Source organism: Malassezia pachydermatis, assembly GCF_001278385.1.
Source record: "Malassezia pachydermatis strain CBS 1879 chromosome Unknown scaffold4, whole genome shotgun sequence".
NCBI classification, from domain to species: Eukaryota; Fungi; Basidiomycota; class Malasseziomycetes; order Malasseziales; family Malasseziaceae; genus Malassezia; species Malassezia pachydermatis.
In genome coordinates, this window is record NW_017253141.1 from 672691 (window position 1) to 685660 (window position 12970).

The 12970-nt window shown below is 55.4% G+C and overlaps 9 protein-coding genes across 9 annotated transcripts; 5 read left to right on the top strand and 4 right to left on the bottom strand.

Moving 5' to 3' along the window:
• Positions 1-85: 85 nt before the first annotated feature.
• Malapachy_4064 (profilin) lies at positions 86-494 on the top strand (the record flags this gene model as incomplete). The annotated part of the gene is made up of 2 exons (XM_018138519.1): positions 86-334; positions 363-494. 2 exons carry the CDS (start codon positions 86-88, stop codon positions 492-494), a joined length of 381 nt encoding a protein of 126 aa, XP_017991739.1.
• Positions 495-570: 76 nt separating this feature from the next.
• On the bottom strand, positions 571-1617 carry Malapachy_4085 (bax inhibitor family protein; the record flags this gene model as incomplete). Its single annotated transcript, XM_018138540.1, has 1 exon — positions 571-1617. One exon carries the CDS (start codon positions 1615-1617, stop codon positions 571-573), a length of 1047 nt encoding a protein of 348 aa, XP_017991684.1.
• A 225-nt stretch (positions 1618-1842) lies between these two features.
• Positions 1843-3520, top strand: Malapachy_4072 (hypothetical protein; the record flags this gene model as incomplete). Its single annotated transcript, XM_018138527.1, has 3 exons — positions 1843-1892; positions 1924-2015; positions 2046-3520. 3 exons carry the CDS (start codon positions 1843-1845, stop codon positions 3518-3520), a joined length of 1617 nt encoding a protein of 538 aa, XP_017991882.1.
• A 147-nt stretch (positions 3521-3667) lies between these two features.
• Malapachy_4121 (rpc53-47 kd subunit of dna-directed rna polymerase iii) lies at positions 3668-4822 on the bottom strand (the record flags this gene model as incomplete). The annotated part of the gene is made up of 1 exon (XM_018138576.1): positions 3668-4822. One exon carries the CDS (start codon positions 4820-4822, stop codon positions 3668-3670), a length of 1155 nt encoding a protein of 384 aa, XP_017991972.1.
• Positions 4823-5008: 186 nt separating this feature from the next.
• On the top strand, positions 5009-6814 carry Malapachy_4063 (isocitrate lyase; the record flags this gene model as incomplete). The annotated part of the gene is made up of 1 exon (XM_018138518.1): positions 5009-6814. The coding sequence occupies one exon, from the start codon at positions 5009-5011 to the stop codon at positions 6812-6814; it is 1806 nt and encodes a 601-aa protein (XP_017991928.1).
• Positions 6815-6971: 157 nt separating this feature from the next.
• On the top strand, positions 6972-8897 carry Malapachy_4098 (ppn1-vacuolar endopolyphosphatase; the record flags this gene model as incomplete). Its single annotated transcript, XM_018138553.1, has 1 exon — positions 6972-8897. The coding sequence occupies one exon, from the start codon at positions 6972-6974 to the stop codon at positions 8895-8897; it is 1926 nt and encodes a 641-aa protein (XP_017991648.1).
• A 6-nt stretch (positions 8898-8903) lies between these two features.
• On the bottom strand, positions 8904-9780 carry Malapachy_4117 (signal peptidase; the record flags this gene model as incomplete). The annotated part of the gene is made up of 2 exons (XM_018138572.1): positions 8904-9458; positions 9487-9780. The coding sequence occupies 2 exons, from the start codon at positions 9778-9780 to the stop codon at positions 8904-8906; spliced, it is 849 nt and encodes a 282-aa protein (XP_017991574.1).
• Positions 9781-9853: 73 nt separating this feature from the next.
• Positions 9854-10166, bottom strand: Malapachy_4093 (hypothetical protein; the record flags this gene model as incomplete). The annotated part of the gene is made up of 2 exons (XM_018138548.1): positions 9854-10084; positions 10119-10166. 2 exons carry the CDS (start codon positions 10164-10166, stop codon positions 9854-9856), a joined length of 279 nt encoding a protein of 92 aa, XP_017991642.1.
• A 435-nt stretch (positions 10167-10601) lies between these two features.
• Malapachy_4067 (isoprenoid biosynthesis-related protein) lies at positions 10602-12864 on the top strand (the record flags this gene model as incomplete). The annotated part of the gene is made up of 4 exons (XM_018138522.1): positions 10602-11079; positions 11107-11226; positions 11256-11643; positions 11769-12864. The coding sequence occupies 4 exons, from the start codon at positions 10602-10604 to the stop codon at positions 12862-12864; spliced, it is 2082 nt and encodes a 693-aa protein (XP_017991926.1).
• Between the last annotated feature and the right edge of the window lie 106 nt (positions 12865-12970).

The following is a 12970-nucleotide window of genomic DNA, read 5'->3' on the forward strand; positions in this document are numbered from 1 at the left end:
CAAGTGATCGGTGCCCCGCGCACGCCCACATGGCGTAGACAAGCCAGCGACAGGCTACACGGCGCACACACCTCAATTCAACACCATGTCGTGGCAGGGATACGTGGACACGAACCTAGTTGGCACTGGAAAAGTGTCACAGGCAGCGATTCTTGGTCTCAAGGGTGGTGTATGGGCCACCTCTGCTGGCTTCACCATCAGCCCAGAGGAGCAGAACGCCATCATCAAGGGCCTGGATGACCCTGCGCCTCTGCAAGCGAGTGGCGTGTATGCCAACGGCAAAAAGTACTTGACATTACAAGCCAACCCTCGCTCGATTTACGGAAAGGCAGCGGTACGTATTCATAGCATACTTATATCAGGGTGATGGCTTGTGCATTGTGCGTACAAACCAGGCAGTGCTAGTAGGCGCGTACGCCTCGCCGCTCCTTCCAGGTGACGCCAACAAAGTGGTCGAAGGCCTGGCGGACTACTTGATTTCTGTGGGATACTAAGAGATAGTCGACCGTTATACAGCTCCCTTTCATGAAACATACAATTGATACTACGTAGTGCCTGTATGTGCTTGCATTAGCGACGACGCTGATCACGCATAGCCAGAATCTGGACAATGCGAGTGAAAATGTTGATGAAGTCCAACTCAAGACCAATGCTTTCACGAAGCGGGTCCGAGGGGATTACACCAGCCTGCACCAGTTGGGCATGGCGCAGAATCTTCTGGGTGTCCCAGAGGACAAAGCCACCAAACACAGCTAGACCACCGTACAAGCAGATGGCTTCCGACACAGCGAGGGTACGAGCAAAGCGGAGTGGCAGAAGCATGGGTGCCAGCGAGGACAGAGCCACGACCGTGACACCAGCAAGGAGCGGGCCACCCAGGTACAGATACTTGTCCTGCTTGGCCGTAGCACCAACGTAGCACAAGCTGCCCACAAGGCCAGCCGTGTACAAACCAGCCCGGATCAGGATAGCCGGGTTGAGGAACATGAGAGGCGAGAGGACAGCCGCCTGGCTCAGGTTGAATAGCATCCAGCATGGCACCTTAGCAGGATGACTCGGGGGCAGGGCCTGCGCACCCATCATACCACTAATCGAGGCCACAAGGCCCACACCAAGCACGAGCCAAGGGTTCGCCATCATAATACGAGCCGAGTAGCCAAAGCGGTGCAGCGCGTAGGCAGCACCGGCCGTCATAGTGAGACCGACACCAAGGTATGTGAAGGTCGAGTTGAGGTAGTTGCTCTCAAACATCTCCAAGGCGCCGCGCGTCTCGCGGTTGAAAAACAGGTTCAATCCAATCGCCGTACCCGCCACAATACCGATGCTCACAAGTGCGCGGGGCCAGCCATTTTGCGCGAACGAGCCGTTCGAGCCACCAAAGGCCTGGCCCATCGACATGGGCGGCGCTGGCGCAGAGTACTCTGCCCCACGGTGGACGCCACCAGCACTTGTGGGGCGGTTGAAACGAGTGTGGCGCACGTTGCGGATCTGCTGCTGCAATGGTGAGCGGACAGACTTAAAGGCTAGGGGCCGCACGGCCACACGGGTCGACATGGGACGCACAGCGCATGCTGCCGGCGCCAAGAGGCGGGGGGTAAAGCGGGCTGCCGAAAACATGATGATGGCAGGAATAAACGTGCGTACGTCCTCCAGTGGCGTCGTTGACGGACCTCCACGTTCGATCAAAAATCCGAGGTGTACGTCATCAGGGCAGGCGGCGCCGGTTAGGAGTGGCCCACGTGGGGAAATAGGCCTACTAGGCGCTTGCAACGAAAACCTCCGCTTAGCCATCGTCGTTTGACAAACCGACCTTCCCTGGCCACCGCAGTGGGGAAGATGAGCATGTCAGGAATTCCTCATGAAGAGCTTCCTATTTTGGAAGCTCTGATCAAGTATGTGGCATGATTTCAAGCTAACCGATAGCATCCGTCATCAGTTGACGGCATTGAAGCAGAGTGCTGAATATATCAATCCGCATGACGTCCAAGTCATTTACACGGCCGTCATCAAGCAGAGTATGTATGGAAGATCATAACTCACTCTAGTTACTAAGCTGAATGCTATCCGAGAAGAAAGGCAGGCATCTACAGCGGCGCAGGATGTCAGCAAGGACTCGAACTCGTCAGATAACAACGGTGGCAGTAATGACACGTCCATGACAAAAAACACCCGTGTCGACACAATGCTCGTGGATGTGTTCTACTTGCTCAGTTTGTTTTTCCTGACTGTGGGTCGAAGCCGTGAATGCCCTGCCATGTTCAGTCAGATCGGGTGCATGAAACAACTCTTGGATCATATGGACGAGTCAGCCGTCTATACGGAAGCCGACTTGAAGCCCTTTGTGACGCGTATTCAGGAGCTGCGTGATATCATCAAGAGTGATGAGCGCCAAAACAAGCATCCGCCCCAGCTGACCAAATTTATGGCGCGCAAATTGGAAGCGTGTCAGAAGGTAGTCAACAAACTCCAGAATTCTCTCTCGGTGATCTCAGTGGAGTTGGTTCCTATCCACCAAAAGCTCGTGACGATCCGTCGGCAACTCAATGCAGCTGCAGCGAAGCCTAAGCCACCGAAAGCAGAGGTAAAGCAAATTCTCGAGGAGCTCCGAAAAATCGACGGCAAGCGTGTGGATGGTAAGTTTTTGGGCCCTGGTGGTTCGTCCGTGCCGGAGGGCCAGGAAATGTTGGCGGGCCTCCTGGAGAGCTGCTTTGAGCTGAGCAATGATATTCTCGTGCGAAATAGCACAGTGTCACCGGCATTGCAGCCAATTTATGATCGTTTGTTGGAGACGAAGCAGCATTTGGAGCATTTGGAGCAGCGTCATCGATGGACATTGCGTGAGACGGATTTATGGACCTACCATTTGACGCTCAAAGATATTGACCGTATGCGTGTGAATGGCAAATTTGTGGACCGGAACGGCGATCAACCCGAGGGCCAGTTGGTTCTGTTATACCTATTGCGTCGTTCCTACGGCCTCATCAACAAGTTAATTTCGTCGTCGGAGCCACTTTCAGAGGAGCTGATGCCCATCTCAGACAAGCTCTCTACCATCTCCAAGTGTCTCAAAGAAGTAAGCAAGTATGGAGGTACATTCACGCTACGCGATTTGTACCCCTATCGGTTGGCCTTGCACCAAATTGCCTCGCAACGCAAGCCTGTGCTGGATAAGGAGGGGCATCCCATGGAAGAGCTGCGCTGGCTAGCGAGCGACGGTTCTGTGCCAGAAGGTCAAGGCATTATCCAGGCACAGTTTGAAGAAGTGGAACAGACCATTGACGAGCTGCTGAACCGTGAAGATGAAGATGACGATGATGACGATGAACTGGCTACTGTGGACAGCTCGGCCATCAGTAGTCACAGCGACACATTTGGGTCTGATACCGCAAGCGAGAGTGACTATGTCGGCTCCTCGCAACTTCTCGACAGCCGATCCGGGCAAAGCCAGACGGGTCATTCTGTCGACGCGGCTTTGTTGGCAGAGCAGCTGGCTCGTACGGCCTCACTGTCTCTTTCCTAAGTGTATCATACAATGATGGATGTTGGCCTAAGAAAACGAACATTGAAAATAGACACGCATAGCTGCAAGAAATTGATGTCTCTCTATGGATATACATGCGTCGCCCAGGAGGTCACGCAGAAAAGTGGGTATCAAGCGGCCCAAAGCCTACGGATGGGAGGCCGAGGGGGCCACGCGGGCGTTGGCCATGAGATAGTCTAGGTTGGGCGTTACAATCAGCTTGCCATCCAGGTCGCCCAGACACTGAGCCTGTTGCCGTTCCGCGTCGAGGACCATGACCTGCTGCAAAAAACTCGTCTCGCTACCGCTCACCACATCAAATGGCATATCACCGATGCGCAGCATCACACGTCCATCCGCATAGATATCCAAGTGCCCCATTTGGCCTTCCGGGCGAGGCGGTGCAGCAGCATGTGTCTCGGTATCAATATCAATCACATCCTCGGTTTTCGCAGGCTCTTGGACAGCCATCTGGGACTCGTCCGGGCGATGGAATGTGGGGAAAGTGTGTGGAAATTGGAAGAGGAAGAGATGATCCGTTGATAGGGACCGCTGGATAGTATCAGCAAAGTGCGGTGCTGTAGCATCCTCAGCATCTTCGTCTTCACTCTCGCTCAAATCGAGTGCCTGCGACAAGTTGACATCAGGCTGGGGCTTCGTCTCCTCCGCCTTGCTCGGGGTCGGCTCTCGCTTGAACGAAGGGGGTGCATGCAGTAAGCTCTGTGGTGCCATGGCATCGAGATCTTGTACACGCTCAATATCAATGGTATCGTTAGTCGGCCCGTCTACATCACTGGATCCCATAGGCTTAGGGGTGACGGTTGACGACGATGGCTCGGACGATGGCGCAGGCGCTGCCATCATCGCAGCAGCCTTGGTCATGGAGCGCGATGTGCTGCGATCAGCATGACCCATAGCAAAGGGACCGGTCGCTGTCATTTCGATCTGGCCGCGTGGTCGCGACGCAGGACGAGGGCCGGCCGTACGGCCTTTGACGCGCGTCGCCTCGTTGGAGGGCGAGGCCGTGTGTGTGGCTGCCTCGTCCTTCGCAGCAGAGAGACTCGCGCCAGGAGTACGTCTGCGTTGCGGCATCACAGGACGGAACACCATACGCGCGCCCCCGCCAGGCTGCGGCGTAGAGCTTCGGGAGGTCGTCGGACTCGGAGTGGCACTAGCTCCTACAGCGGAACCTGCACGACTTGGGACCATGCTGGTAGTGCGACCAGGCGCCGGGGCTTGGCTGTGAGAGCGAGTCATACGTCCCCCTTGGTTCGTAGCCTCGTTGGGTGTCTCGTCTGTCATCGCGGCACAAAAGAGAGTGTGTCGACGCACAGCAAACGTAGTCGCACGAAAAAAAGTGTGGCCGCCGAGACCTTGGTGCCCCCGATGCTGACGTCAGCGAAGAGAAGTACGATCTGTCCGACCACGGGCCGGGGGAAGTGCAGAAGGTCCTTGGGCGCGAGTGACGCTTCCCTTCGTACCTTGTTGATGAGTCTCGCGCGGCTGTCCCGAGCTGCACGCGGTGTGGGCCCACGTCCCTCTCTGGCTGGTAGTGTTCTTGCTCGTGCTCCCCTACGATTCATGACCACCAGCAGCGTTGCTATGAAGGGGGTAGCGCCACCGTCGCTCGCTGCTACGTCGCAGGTGCCAGCGCCTGCGCCGCTGCGTCTCACGCCACCCACGCCCGAAGAGGAAGCGGCGTTGTTTGAAGAGGCTGTGAAGGATGTAGAAAATTGGCTGGCTAGCCCACGTTTCAAGGGGATCCAGCGCCCTTACACCGCGCGTGATATCGTGTCGAAGCGTGGCTCCTTCTCGGTGCAGCCACCCGCCTCGTCGCTGACCGCCGACAAGCTGTTTGCTTTGTTCACCAAGCATGCGGAAAACCAAACGGTGGCTCACACGATGGGTGCCATCGACCCTGTACAGATGACACAGATGGTGCGCGACCAGGAGGTAATCTATGTGTCGGGTTGGGCATGCTCGTCCGTCCTTACGACGTGCAACAATGAAGTCGGTCCCGATCTGGCTGACTACCCGTACACCACAGTCCCGAATCAGGTGCAGCGTATTTTCAAGGCGCAGCTGCACCATGACCGTAAGCACTTTGACGAGCGCTGCCACATGTCGGCAGAGCAGCGATCGAAGACACCGTATGTCGACTACTTGCGCCCTATTATCGCCGACGGTGACACAGGTCACGGTGGTCTGAGCAGTGTGTACCGCCTGGCCAAGCTGTTCGCCGAGCAGGGCGCCGCGGCGATTCACTTGGAGGACCAACTGCATGGCGGTAAGAAGTGTGGTCACCAGGCCGGCAAAGTGCTCGTGCCGACTTCAGAGCATGTAAACCGCTTGGTCACCACGCGTTTTGCCTGGGATGTGCTGGGCTCGGCCAACCTGCTTATTGCCCGCACGGATTCGGAGTCTGCGAAGCTGATTTCGTCGAACATTGATGTGCGCGACCATGAATTTATCAAGGGTGCCTACAATCTCCCGCCGGGTACCAAGTCGCTCGCTGAAACGCTTGCGGAGAAGGAGGCGCAGGGCGTGTTTGGTGCGGAACTGGACAATGTGGAGCGTGAGTGGATGGAGAGCACGATGCTCATTACGTTCAACGAGGCTGTGGCGAACCACAATGCGTCGAACCCGACGCGTCTCGAAGAGTACGACCGACGCGTAGAAGGCGGTGTATCGAACGACGAGGCCCGCCGCATTGCGCGTGAGATCTTTGGCGAGGAAGGTGTGCCGTCCTGGGACTGGGACGCGCCGCGGACCAAGGAGGGCTACTACCACTTCAAGGGTGGCATGTCGGCGGCGATCAAGCGTGTCAAGACCTTTGCGCCATATGCGGACCTTCTGTGGCTGGAGACCAAGACGCCGGATCTGGTCCAGGCGCAAGGCTTTGCGGCCAAGGTGCACGAGGACTTCCCTGGCAAGTGGATGGTGTACAACCTGAGCCCCTCGTTCAACTGGAGCGCTCATGGCTTCAGCAATGAGGACTTGCGCAACTTTGTGTGGGACCTGGCCCGTGCTGGCTTTGTGCTGCAGCTGATTTCTTTGGCCGGTCTGCACTCGGTCGGTATGACGACGTGCGAGTTGAGCCGTGCGTTTGCCAAGGACGGCATGCTGGCGTACGTCGAGCTGATTCAGCGCAAGGAAAAGGAGCTGGGTGCGGATATCCTAACCCACCAAAAGTGGAGTGGTGCGCAATACATTGACCGTATTCTTCAGACAGTGAGCAGCGGCACGTCGAGTACGAGCAGTATGGGCGCGGATAGCACCGAGCACTCTTTCTAACGTAGTTGTCGATTAGTATGTCAAGAAACGAGAACGAGAGCGTCCGTGCGAGTGTGTACGACGTCATATTCACGTGACGAAGAACGTGCGCAGCTTGTGACGAAGGGGGTCGTCTGCCTCGAAGCGTAACGCGAGGACATAGCTGGACGACGACGAGATGCAGTGGCTCGCCGTGCTAGGCGCATTGGCCAGTGCAGCATCCGTGCTTGCGGAGCAGCATGCATTTCAACTGGACGAAGCGCCTCCAACGACGTTGACACGACCAGATCAGACACTGACAGGCCGCTTCTTGCATATCACGGACATGCACATTGATATGCACTACAAAGAAGACTCGGCCGTCGTATCGCAGTGCCACCATAACAAGCCCTACAGCAAGCATGGTGGCAAGTGGCGTGCAGGATACTGGGGCTCGTCTGTGAGCGACTGTGACGCGCCGCATCGACTGCCGAATGCTACGATGCAGTGGATCGCCGAGCAGTGGGCGCCTGCTTCGGATCCCACAGAGGCCTCTAGTACACGTCGGAACCCGTTTGACTTTATCCTCTGGACGGGAGACTCGGCTCGTCATGATCAGGACCCAGAGATAGAGCGTACATCTGAAGAGATTCAGCAACTCAACCGAGATGCCGTGGCTATGTTTGCGTACCATTTCCCTGGCGTACCGCTTGTGCCGAACTTTGGGAACAATGATATTGTAGCGCACAATACCATGATGGCGGGTCCATCTAAAGAAATTGAGGAGTTTGCGCGCATTTGGGAAGACCATATCCCCAAGGATCAAAGGCCCACGTTCTTGCGTGGTGGCTTCTATGCGAAGGACCTCATCCCCAACAAGCTGGGCGTGATCAGTCTCAACACGCTGTATTTCTACGACTCGAACAAGGCGGTAGATGGGTGTCCACGTCGGCGTCGGAAAGATGAAGACGCCGATGTGGATATCGGCACCCTGGAACTCGAGTGGCTTACTGACCGTTTGATTGAGTTCCGTCGTCGAAATATGCAGGTGCACATTATCGGTCATGTCCCGCCGACGGCTGGTAATTACTACAAGCGGTGCTTTGATGTGTACACAGAATTGGTACTGCGATTCCAGGATACGATCCTCGCGCAGCACTTTGGGCATATGAACTTGGACGCGTTCTTTGTCCAAGAATCGTCTATCGTGAACGACCGTGCATCGAAGGGCAAGAAAGGACAGATTCTGTACAAAATGATCGAGCAGGATCTGCGCTACGACTATGAGTCGCTGCCTGGCAACGCACGAACGGACATGGACTACTACAGCGTGTTTTACGAGGCGCCCAGCATGGTGCCTACGTACCTACCGTCGTTCCGTGTATGGACGTACAATATCAGCATGGAGCACAGCAATCGTCCCTTTGTCGTAATGTCCGACGACGATGCATCGCTGCTGCGTGAGTATGTGTCGTACGACTTGTGTGACGACGATGACCTCTCCGAGGAATGTGTGTGGGAAGGCGACGACGACTTTGCCATTCTGAAAAAGGACCGCCGACATCGCCGTCCCAAGCGCAAGCACCGCCGTCGGCATGCCAAGCTGCCGAGGTACGCCTCGCCTTCGGCGCCTTCGCGAACCAACACACACTTATCCCTACTGGGCTACAGCCAGTGGGTCATGGACCTGGATCGTGCGAATGCACAGTATGAAAACACCCTACGGAAGTACGGGAAAGAAGCTGCTGCAAACCTCACAATTGAGTTTGATCTGGAGTATGCTACGTACGAAGCCCATGTGCTGTGGCACCCCTTCCTGGACGAGCTGGAGCAGAAGAACCCTGACCTCACGCCGCCAGTGCACCACCACTCGCCCGAAGAACACCATATTCCTGTGCCGAAGCATTTGCTTTCGCATGTGCTCGATACCGTGCAGTTGGACTCGCCCTTCCAATGCAATAAGCAAGCCTGTAAATTCGCCAAGCCTCTCAAGGCCTTCTCCAACTACGCACTCGAAGATATGACTCTTCGGTCCGTCATGGACTTGGCACGTCGGCTGGTCCTCGAGCCCAAGCTATGGAAAAGCTATGTGCATCGCTTGTACTGTAACAGTTTGAAAAACTAACTTCCATTACGTAGGACGTGGACCAGGCGGACCAAAACGCGATGGCGGCCATAGAATGCATGATACGCGTGATGTTATCAAACCGAGCGGTACGGGCCCAAACTCGCGACTATCGCGGCTCTTGGACTCTGGGTACAGTCGATCGCCTACGATGGGCTTGTGTGCACTCGCGTCGCCTTCGACCCAGGCGCAATGCGGAGGAATCGTAATGCTAAGCCACGCGCCAGACGCATGGTCCTCAATTTCGTGTGCGAGCTCTTGCAACGCATTTTGGTAAATATTGGTATAAGCCAACGATACGACGTGATCGGGCAAACCCTTGCGCGAGGTGGGGGCCAAGTTTGCGTCGCGTGGTACCCACAAATGGATGGTATCGCCGCCCAGGGCCAAGATCCGTTTGGTGATGATTTTGTTGGGATCGCTGGGTGAGTACAATGTAACGATGTCGCCTTTCTTGAAATCGCGGGAAGCAGTAACAAGCCGATTGAGCAGAACGATATCCGTCGTTGGCTTGTGGCTCGGTCGCACAATCTCTTCGGGCTCGATGGGGTTGAACGTAGGCTGTGGTGAGTACATGGTTCGAACGTACAGACATGCTTGTTCCGCGCACATTGGCCACACTTACAACGTGTCCTGTAAGGAATAGAATGACGGGGAGCCATGCTACAGCACGCCAGAAGGGTCGGATAGGAGAAGGCGATGTGTCGCTATTGCTGCGGCTGTGGGTGGACGACGAGGTCGACGGGGTCGGAGCAGCGGCGCCCAGTTTCGCATGTGAGGAAGAGGCATGTGCCTTCGTATGTTGGTAGCGTGTGGCCCATCCCTTGCGCGGCAGCGCGCGGGGTGGACACGGCGTTACGGCACGAACGCCTACCCGCGACATTACAGGCAGAGAGAGCATGCGGAGGAGGCGAAGAGGGGTGCACGCCTCCATTTCTATCTAAATCTCACGGCGTCTATGGGCGTCGGCGGTACGCACTCAGGCCGAGCTCGTGCATGTCGTCGAGTACCGCGGGACTCAAGCGGATGCGCTTAGTACTAGGGTTCTCGTAAATATCTTCGAGCATTTTGTTTCCGCGGCGCATCATGTACTCGACGGTGGCAAAGTCACGCACGGATACGCCGCCGCCCATGGAGGGGTGCCGGAAAAAGTGGCGGAGGTACAGCAGAAAATCGTAGCGCGATGCCTGGGACATAAGAGAATGGCGCTCACACACATACCTCGGGCTTCGTACGGATCAGACGCAGTCCACGACGGTAGAGAGCCATGACGGCACGCTGGCTTTGCGAATAACGCTTCATTTCTATAGAGTTGGACGTGCGTCTCGATGTTCCTTGTAGGGCAGTGGCAACGACGTTATACAGAACCGCTACACATGCACTTGCCCTATAAGGTATACTATACTTGCTCTAGGTCGCAAGATAGAGGAAAAAAGGCAGAGAGTGCTGCAAAGTGAGCGGGCCTTTCCTCCCACAATAAGCGATCACGAAATGAGTAAAGAAGAACCTGCGCCGCGTGGCGGCGCGGCGAAAGACTTGGGACCCTCCGAGCCACGTGGAGCTCCGACGCCACGACCCCACTTTGCTTGAATGCCCCCATCGATAGGACTACGTTGGTTTTCCTCCTCGTGGACTGTGGCTGGATCGAGAGCTTTCCTTCGCCCTTCTTCACTGCGTACACCTACCGTTCGCTTCTACTCTGCCATGAATCAGCCTTTGCCTTTTCACCTCCAAAAAACTCGCGTGGCGCTTATCCAGCTAGGCAACGTCGGCACTGATAAAACCAAGAACCTAGCAAACGCCCAGAGCGAAATTCTCCGGGCTGTGAAAGAGGCGCCTAGGGATGGCGTAGACATGGTGATTTTACCGGAGTGCTTCAACTCGCCGTACAATGTGGATGTCTTCCGCCAGTATGCTGAGTCCCTTTCGGGCTTGTACGACCAAGTAAAGAAAGGTGGTACAGCCACTACATTCCACGGAGACAAAGCGTGGCCCATCGATAATATGGACAATAAGCAGGCAATTACACCGACCCAGGCAATGCTAGACAAGAGCCCCAGTCTTGCAATGATGAGCGCTGTCGCGAAGGAGCTAGGCGTGGTTCTGGTAGGCGGCAGCATTCCCGAGCTGGATGAGCCCTCTGATCAGATCTATAATACCAGCATTGTGTTGGATGCTCAAGGTATGTCCTGAGAATCTAACAAGCCAGGTAATGTCATTTCTTTGCATCGAAAACTGCACCTGTTTGATATTGACTTCCCTGGCCGCATGACCTTCCAGGAAAGCAAGACCTTGACAGGGGGCGACCGTGTCACCATATTTGACTGTGGTATGTGTCAAACTTCCTACTTACAACAGCATTTGGTCGCTTTGGACTGGGTATTTGCTACGATATGCGCTTCCCTGAAAGCGCAATGATCGCCTCGCGATTGGGTGCCGGAGCCATTGTATACCCAGGTGCCTTCAATACGACGACAGGACCCTTAGCCTGGGAACTACTGCTTCGTGCTCGTGCAGTGGACAACCAAGTATACACGATCGCTTGCTCCCCTGCCCGTCCAGAGAGAGGCTATCCTGCATGGGGCCACAGCACTGTGGTCGACCCCTTGGCCCAAGTCACAGACACTTGCGACGAGCGGCCCACAATTATCTATGCGGAACTTGACCCTGAGCGTGTGACGGATGTCCGTAAAATGGTCCCCATCTCCATGCAGCGCCGCTTTGATGTGTACCCCAACGTAGCCAAGTAAGTAGGTCCCAACACCGCTGCATCGTAGCCCAGACAGCGCCCAGACCACCCCTGGACTAGACGTCACGTGTTATGATGCCCCACCTCACCTCACGCGATCTTTCGTGAGGTTCACCTTCTAGAGTGTGTATCATGTCGACGGCAGACCAGAAACAGGCCAAGCGCCAGCGCTTTGAGAGTGTGTTTTCTACGATTGTCGAGGAACTTCTTGGTTTCCTCAGGACGCAGTCAATGCCAGAGGATGCTATTGAATGGTACAAGCGCAACCTGGAATACAACACGCCTGGCGGCAAGCTGAACCGTGGTTTGTCGGTGGTGGACACGGTTGAGATCCTGCTCTGCACGGACGAGAACAACAAGAAGACTCGCGAGCTCACAGAGGAGGAGTACGTTGAGGCCGCCGTGTTGGGCTGGTGTGTTGAGTTGCTGCAGGCTTACTTCCTCGTCGCTGATGACATGATGGATGCCTCCATTACCCGCCGTGGACACCCTTGCTGGTACCGTGTGGATGGTATTGGTAACATCGCCATCAATGATGCATTTATGCTGGAAGCTGCGATCTACCACCTTTTGAAGACGCACTTCAAGTCGAAGCCGTACTACGGTCACCTTTTGGAGCTTTTCCATGACGTGACGTTCCAGACGGAACTGGGTCAGTTGATTGACTTGATCACGGCGCCAGAGGACTCTGTCGACCTGTCCAAGTTCTCACTAAAGAAGCATCACCTTATTGTCGTGTACAAGACCGCGTTCTATTCATTCTACTTGCCTGTAGCCCTCGCTATGCGCATGTGCGGTGTTGAGGACGAATCTGCGTACAAGCGTGCTGAGGATATTCTTATTCCTCTCGGTGAGTACTTCCAGGTGCAGGACGACTACCTGGACTGCTACGGTGCGCCAGAAGTGATCGGTAAGATCGGTACCGATATTCTGGATAACAAGTGCTCGTGGAATATCAACGTAGCTCTGAGCCATGCCACTGAGGAGCAACGCAAGATCTTGGATGAAAACTACGGCCGTAAGGATGCGCAGTGCGAGCAGAAGGTCAAGGATGTGTTCAACGCGGAGAACATTGATCTGAAGACCAGGTTTGCAGACTACGAGCGTGAGAGCTACGACCGTATTCACGGCTTGATCAATAGCCTCCCTGAGAGTAAGGGCGTGAAGCGCGCCGTCTTTGTGGCTTTCTTCGAGAAGGTGTACAAGCGCAGCAAGTAAGTCTCTTGTTCGTAGAGTAATCCTAAACGGACGTCAAAACATAGTGCCTTTCAATTTAGTCAGCTCCACATGAGCCCTTCAAAAAAGCCAAAATAGTCGACATCTG